The 20,959-nt window shown below is 41.6% G+C and overlaps 1 protein-coding gene across 1 annotated transcript in view; it reads right to left on the reverse strand.

Moving 5' to 3' along the window:
* Positions 1 to 936: 936 nt before the first annotated feature.
* Positions 937 to 20,959, reverse strand: part of itgb5 (integrin, beta 5) — a 51,936-nt gene continuing 31,913 nt past the window's right edge. Inside the window, exons 12-16 of the mRNA XM_015032679.1 lie at positions 14,507 to 14,729; positions 13,811 to 13,911; positions 6,363 to 6,482; positions 5,026 to 5,192; positions 937 to 4,417 (exon numbers count right to left, since the gene is read on the reverse strand). Coding sequence (XP_014888165.1) covers positions 4,328 to 4,417; positions 5,026 to 5,192; positions 6,363 to 6,482; positions 13,811 to 13,911; positions 14,507 to 14,729 — 701 coding nt within the window. The 3' untranslated portion in view covers positions 937 to 4,327. The remainder of the gene's footprint in view (positions 4,418 to 5,025; positions 5,193 to 6,362; positions 6,483 to 13,810; positions 13,912 to 14,506; positions 14,730 to 20,959) is intronic.

The raw sequence follows: 20,959 nt of genomic DNA on the forward strand, positions 1-20,959 counted from the left end.
ATATTTTAGCAAGCAAGACAGGAAACCGGGCGTGTGATGTCAGCTGGCAGAACATTGCAATAACTCACACACACACACACGAGCGCGTGCACAGACGCACACACAGAGGAGGAAACGAGAAGATTCAGTAGAGTGTGTGTGTTGTTTCTACTACCCTTTGTAGAAAGAACACAGGTCATCCTGATAAAGGAAAAGGCAATAATAACTCAAAGTAGTTTACAATAAATTAATTGTGTTTCATTAATAAAAGGCTCCAGGAACCACTGATGTCTGTGATCTATTTAGATCAAGCCCCAGGCTGCAACAGCTCATCTACATTATTTAAAAGACAGTTTGTGTTGGAGCTCATGATTTAAATGGGAACTAAAGAGGGAATTGATTACAATTGAAAAAGCTTCGAGAAAAATGAAATGCATGGAGACGAATAATGACAACCTCCTCTGTGCTCCATATTATTAGCAGCTTTGTCTAAAGTCGGTGTCGTGTCCTTCCCCTAAGCTCTGCGCTGACAGATCATTAAAAATGTCGATGGTGTTAATGAGGTCAGATTCTGCTCTGTGCTGCAGTTATTGACTTCCAACAAATTTCCCACTGCCAAACCGCTTTCCGCCTCGGTCGACTCTTTCTGAACTGGCTGTCACTCCTCCTCCTCCTCATCAGTACATCGCTGTCTAGATGGACGATTAAAGCCGCCCTCCTCTGGCGCAGGGTTTCAAATTCAGCCTCTCATTTCAATCGACTGAAGATAATTTTTGACTAAATCTGCCAGGGGTGGAAATAATTTTGGACTTAATTGAATGAATTAAGATCCTTCACATTTTATCACATTACAACCATGAACCCATATGCATTTTACTAAATATTAAATATTTAAATATAAAGTGTGAGGAAAAGGAAGCTCATATCTCTAACATGTGAACCGGAAGACAAGTGTTTGAACTGAGCCGTTTATTGTTGCATCAACATGGAGTGTGGACATGTCTTCAAGGACCCTGCAGGAAGAACATTTCCGTTCCAGGAGACAAACTCTTAGTAAAAACACACAGCCATCCATTTGGCACTCAAGTAATATTTACAAGCCCCCTCCCACACAACAGCTGTGTTTCCATTGAACGTATAATTGTGCAAATCGGAATTATGAAAATACATTTGCTTAATGGAGATATGGGAATTTTGAAAAAACTTTTTAGTTAAAAATGTTTAGCTATGGTGAGGTTGTTTTTTGGCCATATAGATGTGAAACTGTAATGGGAACACTTTTTTCATTTGGCACGAGTAACATAATCAACAGCGGGACGTTACTACTGGCAGAAACGTCAAAGAAGACGACAGGATGTGGCAGGGAGAGGATGGTGCTGGGTGTTTTCTAATGACTTTTCACACTTGATTTTAAATGCGTTTCAGCATTAGCATATTATGGAAATGGTTTTGTGCATGTTTGTAATGGAAACACAGCTAACGACACCCAGCTAGTTGTACAAGTTCAGTAACATCACCACAACCTTTATCATGCAAAAGGCTGGTGATATGTCATTTCTTTACTGGAAATACATTTACTAAAAGGAGGAAGCGTGGTATTCATATAACAGATGACAGCATAGCAATAGACAACATAATGGTTCAAACATTGAGTCACCTCTGCATTCAAGACTGCAAACAAAGCTCGTCTTTATCCCCCCATTCCCCCCAAAATCATAAACATCTGGATCTATTCAACCAATTAAGTACATATTAATCTTCTTCTATCCAAAAAGTACAAATCAACAACTGTCAACAGGTTTAAACAGCAAATCAGTGACAACCTCTAGCTGCGCTTCCATTAACCAGAAAATTTCACAAATTGAAATTACAAAAGTAAATTCAAGGAAATTTCAGAAAAAAACTCACGTTTTTAGAGTCGAATCAGGTGGGTTTTTTTGGGCTGTGGTCACGTGATCAACAATCTCATGCAACTTCTGGCGAAAACGACAAACAGGAAGTGGTGAGAGGATGATGGTTTGTTTTTGTTTTTTTCTTGGACATTGTGCAGATGGCTCCTCCAGAGCTTTCACAGCATCAAAGTTAATAAAATGTTGTAACATTCTATTGTGTTGAATCCATAACTTTTCCAACTGTGTCCCGTACCAAACCTAATGGTGCTGGTATTACTATCAAACATGTTTCAACAGCAATACCTCCACTCACTGTTTTCCTGTAAAATGACAAGTCAACTTATATTGGAACCATTTACACCTTGTTGCATTCAGTTTAGTCATTTCAGTTGCTTAGATACTAAATCATTAACATGGGCTGGTGCTGGTCTACATGGTGATCCAATTACAACCAAATCAAAGCATTCCTTTTGGATTAACTAGGCATCTAATTTGTTTTCTTGGCCGTGTTTCTCACTGTGAGTCATTTGGCTACTGTTGCAATAGAGGATTCCCTCGGCAAAGTAAAGGCTTTATCCTGTCAGTATGTGCAAGTTCTGACTCGCACACAATCTGTAAGCAAAAGGACGATCAATTGGAGACAAGAGAAGCGCATTCAAGACTCGAAGCAAACCATTTCTAGGCACTCTGTCCACTGTAATTTGCTAATATCATTCTGCAAAGGGTCTTGATTGCAATTTGTGTCAATAATTCACGAGAGAATCCAAACCTTCCCTAGCTTCCAAGTAGACGGGTAACAACAGGACTGAAAGAAGAGCGGCTTCATCAACTGGGAATGACTCAACTTTTAAAAATAATAGAGCTTTCGGTAACCACAAAAAGGTTGCTCTAACCTAAAGTCGCACCAAGAGTTCATCTGGTGACCAGAATCGTCAGGCTAACCCGACGACAGAATTTCAAAAATCCCATATTTTCCCCCCCCCATCTGTAAAGACGCTAGAAGCAAAGACTTCCAGGTCGCCATAAGGAGAACACACTCTGCTTGTTCTTAAAGGTTCTGTGTGGTTGGGCCAATAGGTCTCGTTATCGCCGTTGTGTGACAATAATAGCTTCATTTTGTTCTCAGTCTCGTGTCGTCCACCCCTCCTTGTCACAACCCCCTGGCAAACTTCCACCGCACTCTGCAGGAGCTCTTCCAGAAGCTGCTTTTTCAGCCAGAGAGCAGGATGGATCGTTTTGAGGAGCAATTGTCCGAGGCTTTGAGGAAGTACGTTAACCATGGGTGAATGTCCCATCTTTCTTTTCTTCCCATTAACATGCGACATAAATATACTGCAGCTCATCAGTCATTATTTTTTCAGAACTTGTGAACTTGTAATGGTCAATCCTCTCTGACATGATCGCTGTGTTCACCATCCTACAGTGGGAAGGGCTTCACTTGGCTCGGAGCGGCTTGTGGACTCGAAAAAGAACGCTTTGGAACCACGTGACCGCGAGTCGACAGGTCGACTTCAGATCGACCATACAGGATCCTTTACTGAACTAAGAAAGCTCAAACTAAAGTCAGAAGAGGCATCGAGACGTTTTATAAGATGTGCTGAAACAGAACAAGACGTCGGTAAGTAACGGGAAGGCTGAGTGGAGCACAGCAACGGTGCTCTGGTTTCACTTTTCACTCCAACTGGTGAATGGCTAGCACCATCCAGGTGTTTGCAGTTCTTAAAGGGAACCCAGAATCAGTCAAACTGATGTCGGCAGGTCAAGCTTTATAAAAACCGGGACCTAAATTCTGATTGGAGCTTCTCTTTGAACTCGAGGTGTGGCAGTTTGGTTCCCATTGACAACATGGAGTGACACGAGTGCAGTCAGGTCATGTCCAGGCGTTAGTTTGTTAATGCCCTGCTATTCAGATTAACAGAGGAGAGTGCAACTGCCTCATGTGATCAACCCAAACACATCTTTACAGAATTAGACACTTTAACACCATATGTGCAAAATAAAGGTAAGACATCTGTTGCTTAGTAAATATTAGTAGTATCAAATGATCATTACAACCTTCTGTAGAAATAAAAGCTAGTAATATGCTGCAAATCAGAGTCCTGCTGAGTGAAGAGCTCATTTCTCAAATATGTCTTTAGTATTTCTGAAAATATGGAAATATAAGCCAATATCCTGTTCAGTAAATGCTGCTCTACGTGGTTAGGAGTTTATCTTGTGTAAGCTGCACATCCACAGTTTGAGTCTGCTCCACGCTCTGAGTTTAATTGTCCTTTTGAATCTCCTCAGGAACAGAAATACGACAGACTCAAAGTCTTCTGGGTTCGTTTGAATCGTTTGTCAGCAGCGTGGACGGGTGGAGAGCAGAGGGAAGGAGGGAGGGTGTGTTCAGTCTGCTGTCCTCCATCATTCAGGGGTCTGTGTGTTGGACCGGTCCTGCCGTGCCCCGTGCAGAGGGATCAGTGGACCCCGCCGTTAAAAGACTTCTCGAACGTTTCCATTTCTGCAAAGTGAGTGGTGATGGGGTCCTTGTACAGAGGGTTGGACGCCTGAAAAAAAAAAAAACATTTAAAAAAGTAACGACTAGTACAATACACCAAGTACAAAGAAAGATCAATAAATACGATTCCTGCATAGAAATAAAAGTAAATAAAATCATCATTATGATGTGACAGGATAATATGAGACAATCTGTGAAGGAATCCAAACTCCTTGGCCTTCTCCCAGTGCTAACTGCAGAAATACACCAATCAGAAACAACCAATCAGAGCCAGTGGGAGGGTTTTAGTGCTGTCAATCATCTTTGTATACATGCTTCTCACACCCTCCTCCTTTCTCTCTGCTACATTAAAGCTGGTTCACTACAACATAGCCTGCCATGAACGCTAAGGCTAGTTAGCATGGCTACTAATGACAGAGGATAAACAGTTTTCTTACACTGATTATCTGTCTCATAACAAACTGTCACAACATGGTGACAGTTTTATCAGATCTGTAAAAGTTACATACTGCAGCTTTAAACAAGCTGCACTGAGTTCAGGATGTCGACTCTACTGTAACTGGGACATGAACATCCACATGGTAGGCACTGTTTGGCTACCATGTGGAGCTAGCTAAAGCTAACTCTGGTACAAAAGACCAGAGACGTCTTCCTTACCATGAGGTACCGGGCGCGGACCCGAGCGCTCTGGAAGCGAGCAAACTCTCTCCGGTCGTGTATGGTGATGACCAGCTTCCAGGTGGCCAGCAGAACCACTCCCACCAGTAAGATGGTGCCCACCACAGCCAGTAGGACCGTTAAGGCAGACGGACCACCTCCACACTCTGTGCCAGGAGTCGTCCAGTCAAACAGATTACAAAGAAAGACAAGATGTCAGGTTTAGATTCATGATGGGCTGAAAAATCTGAATACATCACCATGGAAACGGATTTAACTGCTGGCACAGTTTTTTTTTTTTTTTTTTTTTTTTTTTAGAAAAAACTCTGAGTTTCAACCTGACCTGAAGCAGCATCAGTTCTCCACTCCTAAACTCAGGTTAAAATCCAAGATGAACTATTTTAAGATGTCTTCTTTGATTGGATTTCCTCATTTAAAGATAATTTAAAAATTGTTGCTTTCATCAAATTACTTCATTTTTAAGTTATTTGTAAAATAACTGCTGGCACCGTATCCTGGTTCTGAGTAAATGTGTTACAATGTGCTGAACTGCAGCCCAGGTTCAGATGATCGTTCAGATCTCCGTTTCGGTTTCAGTGTGAACTCAGGATCACCAGATGAACTGTTGCATCTCTGTTCTGTGTAACATTCAACCACAGCCGTCCATATCATCCCTGCAGACGTCCAGATGGAACACTTCCAGAAATTATGTTTTATAAACATATAATGTATTATTTACGTAATTTACATATAATTTCAGCTAAAACAAAGATTCGTTTTCATTCGGCTTCCTTTAGGCCTGTCCAGTCTAAAGGAAATACTGTCTTTATTGACACAGTCTTGGGTAAAAAGGGCTGTTAAAACCAGATGTTTACACCAAAAAAAAAAAAAAAAAGTTTGTTCTTACCGTCTGAAATTAAATCAGACCAAATTTCTTTTTTTGTTTTAGGTCAGTTAGATTTACCTAAATTATTTCTATTTGCTGACCTGAAACAAGAGAAGTTTGGTCTGATTTAACAGCCATCAGTGAGAAAAAAAAATTGGCATATGTAAATAAACGAAACATTTTATTTGATGTATGTAAATATCTGGTTTCAACTGTAGGACTGGAAAGAAAAAAGTCTCAATTATTCATTTTTTTTTCCCGTAAGTGGCCCTAATCCTAATACCCTAAACTTTTCATCCCTTAAGAAATAAAATCCTGATTTGAAAACTGCTTTCCATATTCACCCAGGTCATTTCAGTCTCATCCTAAGTGTTGATCTGAAACACTTAAGAGGAACAGAAAACCCAAAACAGAACTCATTCAGTTTTAGTTGACCGAAGTGTAAACCGACCCGGCTCCTGGAGCGCGGTGAGGATGGAGCGTCCGCTGGCGTGCTCCAGGTATGTGAACTTCATCACACAGTCGTTCTCCGTCTTATACACACACAGCACCGCTGCAGGGTCCTCGTTTTCTGCACAGCAATGGAAGATAGGAACAGGAGTTTCACTCGTCAAAGAGAGGAAATTAAGTCAATTGAAAACATCAAGGTCAAAGTAAAAAGAGCCGGGAAAAAAAAGAGGCTCATTCATGGGAAATGTTAGTAGAAGCAGGTTTCTGGTTTGTTTAGCTGCTTTGCGGATATGAGACATGAAAATCTGTCAGTCCACGATTCAGTTCCAATTTTTAGGGCAACGATGTAATTCAGAAACAAATTTAAATTCAGAAAGCAGTTGTTCTGTTTAAACTGTCTGGAGAGTCCGATTAAATGATGTGACCGACAAGAGGAAAGAACAGTGTAATCAAACACAACATTTACTTCATTCCATTCAAATCCCATCAGTTTATATTTAAACAAAAATAGTGGATACAATTCTTTAACTTCTATAAGCAGTATTTAGGTTTCATAGCTGTACCCACAGCTTTTTCTTCAATGACAAAAAAAAGATTAAAAATATACAAACAGCAGGTGAGACGGCCCTCTCTGGTGGCCCAGTGGATGTGTAAAGCGATACGAAGTGCACTCACAAATAGTAGAGACATAGACATACAAATTAAACGCATTAAATAGATTTTTGAATCCATTCAGAGTTCCCAGGACTAGGAATTATGATTTTCTTTAAACCTTTAGTGTTGAATAAAGGAGAAGGAGGATTCTTGAATGCTGCCTGGTGGTGTGTGAGGTCACAGCTTTGCCAAACAAAGTCCTCATTCCCTGTTGGCGGCGCTTACTTTGTGGATGCCCTTGTTTTCAGTCAGTCTATCCCCCAAACCTCACGAGGGAGGGTGAGGCCATTCCTCCTCCCTCCTTTCCTCCGGCCCTCCTCTTCTATCTCATGCACAAAGTATCCGGAGCGTACATGTGGAGTCCATTAGGGCCGCTCAGATGGCTGGAGTAGTGGGGAATGCAAAGGGACACGTCAGACTTGGAAGCGGGGCCATGCCGGGTCGCAGTGGAATGTTTCTGAACGGCACGCAGCCGAGCCCCTCCAGCTCACAAACCAACGTGGGATCATTGACACGTTCCCCTACACATCCAGCCGCCGCTGGGAGGAATGGAAGGACAAGGCAGCTCCAGGGACATCAGACAACTCCACTCTGCTCTGGCCGGGTTCAGGCTCCGCCCACTGGCTTCCTGAGAATACAGAACGGAGGGGCGGAGCCTGGCCGCAGGTGTGTTTGCACAGTGGGTGGATACAGGTGACTGATGAGGTCTGTGGAGGATCTGAGTGTGAATGAGTGAAACCTTTTAACCTGATGAGAGGGGCTGCACTGGGACGCCTGACACTCTTGTTCATAATGTAATAGATAGGCCAGGCTTTGAACAGCTAAGAGTGTTCAATCCATATTCATGGCCCGCTGACGACCTTGGACAGGCCCGTCTGAGTTTGTAGTAGAAGAGTAAATCTCATTACTTTGTGTAGGTAATACAACTACTGCTTTGCCAACGTTACCAGTGCACATAACCCCTGTAGAAAAGAGGCATTCAAATACATTAGCTTTTAGTATCTGAATATGTCAGCTAACATTAAAGGGGCAGTATTAATATTTTGCAGGCACATGGTGTCATTTTATAGCACAATAAAGTAACTATGTTACCTTCAGTTGTTATAAAAATGTTGTATATGTTAAATATAACTTAAAGCAAATTGAACTTGAAATTGGGCCTCCGTGTCTTTAAGAAGCTCCGCCTTTATAAAGTCATCACAACATGGCTCCTCTAGTCCTTTAACAACGTTTTTACCAGCGTTGATCTGAGAAGCAGCTCCTATAATGAGCTCAGCAGAGGGAGGAGGGGTTTTTTGTGAGGTGGATGCTCTAAAGCTGCATCTCCAAGGTGGAGATTGGTTCATTCAGGCATTTTGTACAGCTGACTGGTTGCCATGGAGATTGAAGGATTTCTTAATCAAGGCAACAATTTTGATGAGGGAACAACATTATAACATGATGTAAAATTGAAAAAAGCAGATTTTACATAATACTGTCCCTTTAAGAAAAGACAAACTGCTGTGGAGTTTTTACCTAAATGTAGACTTTTAAATAATTTTTTACTAAAACTGACGGAAAAGCTGTGTGCTTTCTGTGTGGAGAACTTACAGCGGCGTTTAAGGATTACAATTTACAAAGAGTAAACGTGCAACAATCTGATTCAGAGCCGACACACGTGTACCAGGACTTTCTAGCTAAACTGAGAAAGCAACAAGGATGTTTTACAAAGCTCCACTTTTCCCCAGTTAAGAACAGATTTGTAATCCCACAAAACTGCAAGATATGGTAAGTTACTCTCTGATGGGGAGTTTATGAAAGGCTGCTTGGTAGAGTCTGCATTGCTAATTTGGATTGGCTTCTTTGGGTCTGGATGAGAGCAGTGATGTCTTTGAATCAGGGCTGAAACGATTCCTCCAATGATTCGAGTATCTCGATTATTAAAATTCCTCGAGGAAAATTTATCTGCCTCCAAGCTTCGTTAAATTATGTTTTATTATGTAGCGCACTGTGTTCCGCATTTGTGGTGGGCAGCGCTCTTACTTCCGCCTATGAGATGTTTGAAGTACTGGCAGCTTGGTGTTGAATTGTGTGGCGTTGTGTCAGGGTTTGGGTGACAAATAAGGATTGTTGAACTTTGTGGTGCGATAGTTGGACTATGACAGTTTTTCTGTTGTCGTCACGGTTTTGGAGCAAAAGGTGGGAATGGCAGAGAGAGAGTGGAGAGAGAGAGAAAGATCCAATTCCTCAGGTAATCATAAAAATATTTTATAGAGTACTTGATTACTAAAATATTCTTTTACAACAGCCCTACTTTGAATGCAGACTGATGTAACTGAGATCTAACTATTTAGAAAATAACAGGCTTTGTGAGATTCATTAGATGACTATGGCTTTACCAGTAAGCCCATGATCCCAGGATACCTGAACATTCTGATCATCAAAGCTGAAAATACTGGATAATGCTAATAAGTGGATACAGGAACATAAAGGGGAGATCTCACATCAGATAAAAGCTGGAGATATTTAAGGCCTGGGAAAGGCTGACGTCTGCAGAAAACATTTCATTTTAGTCTGAGCCACATCAACTAAAGAGAGACTCATGTGGAATTATAATAACAGGAAAATATTATTTGGTTATGTGTGGTAACTCTTCATCAGGCCTGCCAAAAATAAAACAACCATGACTGAAGACTTACTTCACTCTTCTGAGATCTCTGTCACAAGTAGGGCAATGAAATATTTTATCCTGAATATATCATTTGATGCTCAAGTATAACAAACCAACTAAACAGTAACAGACCAATCAGCTGAGAGACTTCTTGTTGATCAGCTCTGAAAGGTGATTGGAGAGTTACTGAAAATCTTAAAAGTTTTATAGCATAAACTTTGGTGTAAAAATGAAGAAGCAGCTTCTAAACTAATGTGTTGGACATAAGGTGTAAAAATACAACCAGTTCATGAGACGTTTGGGTGCATGAGAGTCAGACCAGGTGAGTTTTTAACATTTTTTTTTCCAAATTGCAAATAAAAATGGTAAAAGTTTAATAAATTCCAAACCACATTATACAGAATCTCTAACCAGATTTAGTAGTTAATATTTTCTGCAGTGTCCATGCAAGATTAATCAGTTTAATATGTTTGTATGTTTCACCAGATTCCTCAAGCTAAAAGTTAAATAGCCAATTTAGCGACATTAGTGGCTAACAGCTAGCTGACTATGTTGTTCTCACGGTGCTTCTGTCTCTGTGTCACAATATGTTTTCTATAACGAGTAACCAAAACTGCTGCAAATAAACACTTTCTAAACACTTCTGAATGCTACTTTGGTGTTTATGTAACTGCGTTTTGCTAGCCAGCCTGTCGACTGTGAAACAGCAGGACAAGTCCAGAGCTCCTTGCTTTCTTATTTCATTAGCCATGGAGTGCAAGTTGTAAAGCGCTCTCCCCTTCTAATCCGGGGTTTATAACAGCAGCTTAGGCTGATGGAGCTTTGTGAGACGAGACATACAGCAGCCTTTTAATATCACAAGATCTTGTTACGCCCTTAAAAACGACATTTTAGCCTTTATTGTCAATGTTTCCTGTCTTTAAATGAACAAAACAAAAGTGTGGATGAATAACTTTAAAATCAGAGTAGGCCAGAGTCTGAAGCCAGTGTGAGAGTGGTGGGTGAAATCCTAACCGTTCACCTCAACATTTTACTCACACGGGTTCATCAGTCAGCTCTCTAGTTGGACAGAACCGTCATGACCAAAACCGTCTCACTTTAACAAAGAGGAACTGCAGAGAATTCCTGAAGGCTTCTCTGCAAACAAACCCAGATGACCGGGTCATTGGGTTTGTTTGGATCTTCTTTCTCTAAGGTTTGCTTCGGGTTAGTGACCCTTCCTCTTGATTACACACCACAGATCACTTTATCCTCCTAAAGCAGCACTGGCAAAGGTTTGTTCTTACCTCTGAGCAACACTCACACTATATGTGTGGCATGTTTAAAGGTGATTTCCAACTATTATAGAGTTGTATGGACTGAACACTTCCGAAGACAGAGAATAATTACTGAGTCAGAGGAATATTTCAAAGTTAGGAGAGAAAAAAGTGATAAACTTTTGTTTTTTAAACTTGGATCTCCACCAAATTCACAGATCTCTACTCCAATTCCAGAAAGCCAGCAGGACTTGTGGATGTTTTCCTCAGAATCCCAAGATGACCAGGAATCCAAGTTTTCCCTTTTCAAGTTAAGAGAACAAACCGGACGGTTGATTTTCGCTAACGCACGCCACCAGTTCTAGCTTCATGCTAACATGGCCAAACTTTCCTGAAACATCTTGAAGACTGAGCAGAAGAAGACAAGTTTTCTGGTGAAACCAAAATACAACATTATGAACTTAACTCCAAGCTTCATGGCTGGACAGGAAACAGGAAATAGTCACCTGGTGAACAGGTCTCATTGTAAAGCATGGTGGTGGCTCATCATGCTGTGAGGATGCATCTTTGTAGCAGAACGTGCACAACCAGTCTGCACAGTAGGTAAAATGTCTGAAACCAGATGTATAAAGTTTCTTTAGGAATGCTGTGACCCTCAGATTAAGCCAATGAGATGAAGCTTCAGAGAATATCCCTGAGTGGCCTAGCCAAAACCTGGACTTAAATAGAACAGATCATCTCTGGGAAGAGCTAAAATGGCTTCTGGTGCTGTTCGTGTGACTGAACTTGGAGAAGAGAAAAGGCCTAATCAAAGGCCGTGACAGGCTTCTAGAAGCATCATGAAGACGTGTTGAGGCTGTGAAAGCCATCAACATGTGGAGCTCCTCACATGAGGAAAGAGCATCTTAAAAGGAAGCAGGCTTGTAGCCATGGCTACAGCCAGCCATGATAATTTCCTGCTGGTTTTGCCTCTCGTTCTGCTCTCTTGTTTTATTGTTTTACTGTGTAGTTTTAGGATGAGGTAATGTATTACTTCTTACTCTGTTGCTACAGTCATACATCTGTGTGGTTAAAAGTCCATCTGGTGACACGTACTGCAAATTAGCTCAGGCTATAAATGTCACAGTGCTTAGTACTAAGCATACTAAACACTTGCCTCCATTCAAATACGCAACAGACTAACAATCACTGCCAAATGTGCTTCAACAAGGTACTTGGCAAAGGCTGTGAAAACCTTTCAAGATGTGAATCTTTTATTTTCCATTTTTAGAAACCAGCAGACACCGGGTGGCCACCGGGACGTTTGAGAATCGAGTTACTCTCGTCTTAGGCTTCTTCAGATTACAGTCAGTTCTGATTTTATTCATTGTGATCATATTATTATCGTATGAATCTAAGAGCTCACGGCACAGCTACATAGATGTTGAGGATAAAAATATCTCAATAAAAGACCAACGATGGCTAAACTTAGAGGCTGAACCACTAAAAGTCTGCTGGAAATTAGGAAGCAACCACAGACGGTAAACGGTGGAAGCAGCTGCACTGATGTCACCCACTGGCTGTAGATCCCAACAATCAGCATTTAGTTGTCACCATATTGGTTTTGGAGCAGCAAGGGCAAACCGTGACTGGGCAAAAATCTGCAAGACTGAGAGATGCGTAGATGAACTGGAGCATTGTTTGTTGGAGTCTGGGCGTTGTTCTGGCCTGTTGTGGTGAATACAGAGCTCAACAATCCCCTGAAACACTCCAGATCCCAGATACAGTTGGTCAGATTTAAGAGTGAGGAGCTCCATCATCCACCAGGAACTAGAAACTCCTCTGCATTGAAAGGAGTCGGCCAACATTAGGACACCTGATCAAGATGCATCCTGGGGGACTATAGTACCCTTAAGCTTACTCATAAGTGGAATAAGCTGCTACTCGACAACAATTTGCAGATTTCCTCTAAGTGCCGACCGTATTTATGCTTAAATTTGTAAGCAGAGCCAAACTAAATCAGTGGAGTTGTGGCAACAGGCACAGTTGTATGTTCTTTGCTTTAGAAGTGAGAGTGGATGGACGGCCAGCTGAGCTCATAATGGCGCCTGAGAATGAAAAACATGTTGCTATCGCTGAGCCTCATGTTAAGCAGTCAACTGCGAGTCTTTCAAGAGTTCAAAGTCACAGTAACGGGGCTTGATTTGCTTATCAGGGATTTCTACCTTATCTTAACCAGGACATTCTCACTCTTGTTTGAGAAAGGTGTGGTTTAACACACTTACAGACTGTTTGGAATTTCCTGGTCAGTTTCGTCTCGGTGACGGTCAGTGAGCCAAAGCAACCTGCCAGATGTTTATTTTAGCGATAGTGTTAGAAGTGGTCATGCTGTACATGGCTCTCTGTTCCAGTTTGGCTCCATGCTCTACTTCTTTTCTCCTTCTTCTCAACTGTATTCCTCTCCATGGCGACGCCTTTAGTACGTCAGATTGGTGATTGACCGCTGTGTTCAAAATCTACCAAACGTTCAACTTCAGAGTTTGTGTCGCACCAAATGTTGCTCTTCGATCAATGCTAGCAGTAGCGGCGGTGGTGACTGTTTTCTGGGAAACGTTTGCCATTTCTGGGGTGTGTCAAGGCCCTAGAAGGTGTGTGTGTGTTGTTATAGTCCTCTACATATAGAGGACTATAATAACCATTTTCCTTCACCAACAAAGGGAGGTCATTTGTGGAGCATGAAGACATTTTCCTGGTTCTCTCTTTTTTTCTTTTTTCTTTGGGTTCAAAGGTTTTGGTTAAGGTTATGAATATGCTAATAATGGTTAGTAATAGTTAGGGGAAACATCTGGGTTAGGCATAAATCCAGGTACTAAAATGAATGAAGTCAATACATTGTGTGTATTTACCCACCGAGGCTCTCCACAGTTATGATTTTATCCTTGCACAAGCGCTGGCAGGTCTCGTTGTCAGCGAGTCTCCCCGAGTTGAAAAGCCGACACTCAATACACTCCCTGGAGCAAAGAAGGGGGGAGGTCAAAGTTCACAGATCAAAACTCATCACAGCAATGAGCCCAAATTTACTGCTAACCCAGAAAATATCTCACTAATGGATCATCTTGGCCCCACATAAAACTGCTGACTTATTATTTCATCACTAAACAAATATTAATGACCAAATGCATATGAAATTAACATTCAGTTAAAACAAAAAGTTTATATTCTCTGAGTAAAAAGGAACATTTTTCTTGTCTCTGAAGTTAAATCAGTTATTTTCCTCTTTGAAAATTTTTTTAAATTATAATTCTAATTCCTCTAAATTATGTCCATTTGCTAAACCTGCTCTGGGGAAAAGGTGTGATGAGACGGGGCTTTTGTTCAAAGCTATTTCAACTTTCAGTAACGGGCAGTTTAGTGCAAAAACTGTAGAAAATCCTGCCTGCGCTGTCTGCAGGGTTAAATATGACCTTAATTAGTTCAGATGGACTCTTTGCAATCAATATTTCACTCCTGTTGCCTGTTGATCAAACTAGTCCCTGACGTCACAGCAGTATACTGAGAGTGTATTTTGTTTTTGTGTGTGTGTGTGTGTGTGTGTGTGCGCTCCACCTTTTGGTGCCGCAGGCGTCGGGGCAGGTGGGGCATTTCTCACAGGTCTCTCCAAACGCCCCCGGCTCGGTGCACTGACAGCGGCCGCACACGCAGCTCCCTCGCCCGCTGCACATCTTCCCGTCGTCCGAGAAGCAGAGCGACGTCTCTGTGGAGCAGTTACAGTTGTCGCCCACGAAGCCGGCGTGGCATTTGCACTCCCCGCAGTGACACTCTCCGTGACCTGGAACGACACGGAAGCAGCAGGACAGTCGGAGAGGGAAGCGTCAAAGAAGGCACGTCTGCCATGCTTTCCACAAACACTGGAGAACCTGTTCACCAAACACCTGAAAGTTGTGCAAAAAGAGCTTTGTAGTCAAGTTAGAAGTATTTGTTGGCTTAACTTATTTTCCGTTACCATGGAATAAAAAGCGTCTCATTGGCTTATATGACAAACACTGTCAGCTGATGACATTGATAACGATCAGGAGAAAGCTAAAACAGCTTTTGTTCCAGTTGAATAAAAGACATAATATAATATCTGCATCTAAACAAGGTTGCAGTCTTCATGTTTTTTTTCGCTTGCTTATTCGTTTTATTTCATTGGAGAGATTTTACTTCAACATGTCTCCCAGTGCTGAGGTCCAGCTGGAGGCCTGTGGTGGTTGGTTGTTGGATATGGGGGTGAAGGGCAACGCCCTGTTATTTTTTCCATTAAACACCACCCACAGGTGGGCTTTTATTCGCCTGATGGGCTCTTTCAAACTTGTTCCAACGATAAAGGAGACTGAAGGATTTCTCAAACATGCATGGATGAATTGAGGCAACACTCCAGGATTAGAACATGATGTAAAGCTAAAAAAAAAAAAAAAAAAGGGGGGGGGGGGAAATTTTCCATAAAACTGACTCTTCAAGAAGTCATTCTCATTCTGGTGTAAACAGATTTCCATCAGTCTCTATTAGTAAACACACCTTTTTCCAAAGTAAAGTCCCAGAAGGTTCCACATCCTGAACTTAGAAATACACTGGACATGGAAGGATGACCCAACAGAGGAGTGCCGCCTATGGAGGACGTGGATCACTAGTGAATTAAATCACAGTTTAGGAGTGGCTGCTGCCTCTGCCCAAGAATCTTCCTAAAAGTCGAGAACATTTAGTCACCGTGCGCAGCTGCAGGGCAGCGAGGAGGAAAAACAAACGTCTCCTCAGAGATGTCAGGGACTCCTTGGTGTCAGGAGGAAGTATTGTGTCTGATCATCAGCTGAGTGGTCAGCGTTAAGCAACACTTTGTCTGGAATCTCAGACATGCCGTAACTTTAGTTTTACACCAAAACTTTAAAGCGGTGCACATTTCAGGAGGGAAAAACTGAGCGTGGGCCCATTATTGTGTTATTTTCTAGCTTGGCAGTCTGCTGCACCACTCCCAGTCTTTGCTCAGAGGCTGCCACGATGAGCAGCATGTGGCTGACTAACGGCACCAGTGCTGGGAATGTGTCCTTAAATGACTGTTTGGGCACTCAGAGGGTTGATGAGGTTTTACGCCTCTAAGTGCAAAGAGGATGAAAGGAGTGCAAATTCAGCTGCTTTCACATGGACAAGTCGAGGCTAGCTGCTAGCAGCCCTGCAGTCCATAAACACTGTGGTGCTTATTAGACGTGTGGGGGAGGTGATCGGCATCCAGCCGCTTTCACAGACCTCAGGCTCCGTGTCCAGCTCTTCTGTCAAGTGTTAATTAACACAGAGATGTTCTGCAATTCACCATTGTTCCGTTAGGTCGTTCAGTCACTGACCAGCATGGCTGCCACTTGGCAAGGAGGTAAATGCTTATTGCTCACTTTTTACCAGAAGAATCTCCTGTAACAAAAGCCTTCTGCATTTCCAAAAATACATTTGATTAAAGAAAATAAGGCAATTTAAAAATAAAATAAAAAATCTAAATTTTTGATAGATTTTGTGTTTTTTCAAACACAACGTATTATTTGCATCCATGAATCACACCAGTTTGTATGGCAGCGTATCAGGCCCATTGCAGATGAAGAAAACTGAGCAAATTTCCGTCATAAAACTTTGTTTTTAGAAAAAGCAAGGATATTTCTGCACTTAAAAATCAAAAATCTGCTAGAATCTGTAAAACATACTTGTCAAACAAAATAGTACACTGCAAAAAACAAAATCTTACCAAGTATTTTCAGTCTAGTTTCTAGTACAAATAAATTAATGCATTTGAAATAAGAAAACTACTGAAAGTATTTTCTTATAACTGAAAAGTTATAAGTAGCTTTTCAGCAAGATATAGAAGCTTGTTGAAATATAGGAGCTGCAATAATTTCTTAATATTGATGAAAATGTACTTGTTCCATTGGCAGTTTATTCCACATTAAAAGTGAAATAATCTGCCTAAGGAAACTCTTTTAAATCAATATTAAGAAATTATTTACTTAAACTCCTATATATTGATGAAAAGTTTCCAGTGCATCAATATATTTGACTAGAAGCTTGACCAAAATTACTTTGTAGGATTTTGTGTTTTTACAGTGTAAGGTTTGGGTGGGCTGACATCACTCAACTATGGAAACCGAAGGAGTACATCAATAAAACAGTTCAGATTTTGCAAAAGTTTGATCTTTTTAATTAATTGAGGTCAATTTATTGCCCACCCCTGGGTTGGAGAGTTCAAAACCTTACAAAACTGCCTTTATACCCTCTGTGTGGTTTAAGGTCCTTCTGATGCGATGCTGTAAACTGCAGCTGACAGGAAGCAGCATTAGAAAGCTGCACACCTGCATGGGAGAAACTCTGCAGCGTTGTGGGGTTCCAGAACAGCTCCAACACCAAAGACAGCAGTAATCCTTAGTGTGTCGCTGGCATCCCTCCTGCCGAGTTATCAGGTAGCTGTGAACTGACTTACAGTCTGCATAGTAAGTCGCACTGCCAGCGTAAAAACTTACAGTTATGGGACCAGAATCCAGTTCATGTTTTCTTGCTGCAGCCTGGGAATGCATATTTGTTGCCAAGGCGCAGCATGGGTTTCAAAAGCACATTTGCACAGGCTTATGCAAATATTTGGAGCTTATGTAAAAAGGGAAATGAGCTGTTAAGTCACTTTAGTTGCAGAAAAGGAGTTCTCCAAGATGTCAAACTTGTGCACAACTGAAGAAAACATGTGCACCAACGGGGTGAAGAGTGGATGTGCAAAAATGTCTTTATCTGGTCTACAAAGTTTTGGGTCATCATGCTGAACTGAGTAACCCTCATCAGGAATGCAGAGCGTCTGATGTGATGTGGCAGCTAGCACAGCGTCTGGATGTTGGGTCGTTTGGTTCCCACTGCAGATGAGAAGAGTTCACACGTCCTGCAGGGGAGCTCTAATCGCTGTGTGTGTGTGCAGAAAGAAAACTCAAGGCAGTAACCTCCAACTTCTCCAGTTCCACTCAGAATCTTGGCCCTCTGTCCTGCTCTTAGGAAAAGCTGCAGTGGATTTTTGAAATGCTTGTGGTGTTGGAGCGTTCGCCAGGGTGACTCAAAACGTTACGGAGAGAACAGGAAGAGGGAAGCGGTCCGTCTCCGGGGAGGCTTTCCTGTGGAACATTCTGCATGTTGGAGTAAAACTGTTGGAATAAGGTAGAAAATATGACCAGAGGTCCATCTGCCAAAAAATGTCACATTTCTGCACACCTCTGCCTCGTGTTGAAGTTCACTGAGGTTGCTCATTAATTCCCAGAGGAAACATTCCTCAAATCAATATTTCAATGTGAATGAGGAAAATTTCATCCACACAGGAAACTGTTTCTGTTGAGCAGGCATGTGACGGTAAAACCAGATCAGATTAAGATATTGGTTTATGATAAGCTTGATTTTTTGGCAAATTATCTGTCACGACATGGCGATACTTCATATGAAAAACATGTTTTTAATAAAAGTTACATAATGAAGCTCTATCCAGCAAGTAAATAGCAATGTTTTTTTTACTCCATGAAAGTGTTATTTAACAAAGTAATTACTGCTGACAGTGTTAAAATCGCGAGGAAAACCTCCAGCTAATTTAAACTGGTGCTTCACAACACAGAATACTTTAGAACTTGTGATACCGCCTGTGTTAAATTTCACTAAAATCTCTGGTCCACTGACAAAACCCATTTTCATTTTGCTCATTAGCAAGTTAAAACTAGTTTGTCAAGTAGGCTTCAATACTGTGCATCGCAACAGCACTTCCTAAACACACAGAGAAAAGCTAAAATGAAATATTCTAAAACAAACATGAAGTTATACTGATACACCAGTAGGCAGGAGAAAAACAGAGCCTCGCTTGTCAAAATTTACTTCCTACTGTTCACTCTGAGTATTTTTAATGTTTCCTCATTTGGGCCCAATCTTATCTCCAGTCTATAGTTCAACAGGTGCAGGTTGGGAAATGTCCCAGCATGGATCGTACCACTGAAGTACCCAGGAGACTGATGAGTCCAAGCTTTACTGAAACTCCGTCTTCTGTTGGCTTCGCCGTTTCTCCTTCACTCTTCCTGGCTCTGATTGGTTGGTTTCAGATGATAATAGTGGCTCAGCAACGAGGTGGAGGAGATCGTTCTCGTCACAGATTGACTCATGTTGTGCTGTCACAACACAGTGAAGGTTTAAACAAATGCGTAAAAAACATTTGCCATAAAAAGTAACAAACTGCTGCTTTAAATCTCTGTGTGGCTGTTTGGTTAGAAAGCCGAGGGGATATGATCCTATGTTTGATGGAAGAGATGGTTTGAACTTCCTCTTTCCTCCCGATTGGTCCTGCTCTGCATCCTTCAAGCCTCCTTTTCAACTCCACTATGGGTCTGAGGTCAGAGTTCAGGTGCAACTTCTCAGTTCAATGATCCCTCCAAATACTCACCATCTTGTTCATTTATTTAATTCACTGCACGTACTCTGGTCCTCCCGACAAACAAAAGCTGACGCTTTCTAAAATGTACTTGGACTTCCCACATCATGAGCAGCATTCAGGACATTAATAGGCTCATACAGGATGTGTGGTGTGTTTCTTTCTGTCTCACTTCATTTAAACAAAGCAAAAATGTCAAATGACAGAGAGCCATGCACATTAATTTCAGAGCAGACCAGCTAAACAAACGGACCCGGCTGCCCCTCCCTGACGCTGACAGGCAGCTCATACTGTGGCAGGAGGCCCTGAAATGACAGCCTGACAGAACAACAATATCTCCATAAAACACTAAATTACACAGCGAGCTGCGGGAGGAGATTACAGCTCAGACAAGGGCTTAGACCAGCCTCTAAATCTTCGTCTCACTTCGGGTCGAAATGGAAAAAACACGCAAAGAAAGTTCTGTTAAAGCTGCTCCCATCACGGCTCCCAGGCTGCAGTGTGGAATGACGACCATTTCCTCTTTAAAAGACAGCATTTTGAAATGCTGAAGGGTCAGAGAGAGAAACATTTGGCACAATCCTCTGGGGACTGGGAGAGATTCCTACACATTTGTGGCCAAGTCACACAGAAATGTTTCAGCTACGCACCAGAACGAGACGCTGGCATGACAGCGAGAGCAGGCGAGGAACTGCGCCAGCCTGGACAGATGACAGCCGGAGTGCAGCTGAAAAACAGACGCTTTTTCCATAAACCGCTCGCAGACGGGACTTAAGAAAAACACCCCGCCAAGTTGACATAATGTGGCTCCGATTTTGTCTCATTAAGGAGGAATGATCACTGATCTTCCTTCAGGGACAAACAGATAGAAAATATTCTGCTCTGACAGGACGGAGACATGCGGCGTTCCCGCTGTCGGCCCGTCTCTGGCGCCGAGGCGCATAGATTTAAAAAGAAAGAAAAGACAGAAAGGAGACTTCAAGTCTAATTTCAAGGACAACATATTTATATTATATTTTAACTTATTAACCACTTCAGCTTCACTGACTTGACCTTTGGCTTCCAAGTCTGGCTGGGCGATACAGACTTCAAGTTTTATCACAATATTTTGTGGTAATAACATGAGAATAATAAAAGTGATGAGAACTATTTATTTTTTGTTTTATTTAATGGCGTCGCTGTGACTGCCCGGCACAGCAGTCATAACCCCTCACACTCAAATACTGATCCTGAAAAACATTTTTAATGTGCATCTTTAGGACAGCAGTCTTATGAAGAAGTAGGATTTCTAAACGGCACACAGTAACTGCATTTAATCAAATTTTCCAAATCAATTTAAATGTATTGACAATTGCATTGAATAAACAGAGTGAGAACTAATAATCCCAACAGTTTTGGGGGATTTAAACATTAATTGGAATTTATCATGACGACAATAAATCAACATTCTTATCATAAAAATAAATTTATCGCAATAAATGAAAAACAATAAGACAAAAGCCCACCCTACTTTCAAGTCCAACACTTAAAAATCTGATGGGAATCAAAATGAGAATATTATGTGAACTCCTCAATTTAAGTACATATCTGAAATATAAGAACTGGAA

Source organism: Poecilia latipinna, unplaced genomic scaffold, assembly GCF_001443285.1.
Source record: "Poecilia latipinna isolate Pla-1442-1.1 unplaced genomic scaffold, P_latipinna-1.0 Scaffold248, whole genome shotgun sequence".
NCBI classification, from domain to species: domain Eukaryota; kingdom Metazoa; phylum Chordata; class Actinopteri; order Cyprinodontiformes; family Poeciliidae; genus Poecilia; species Poecilia latipinna.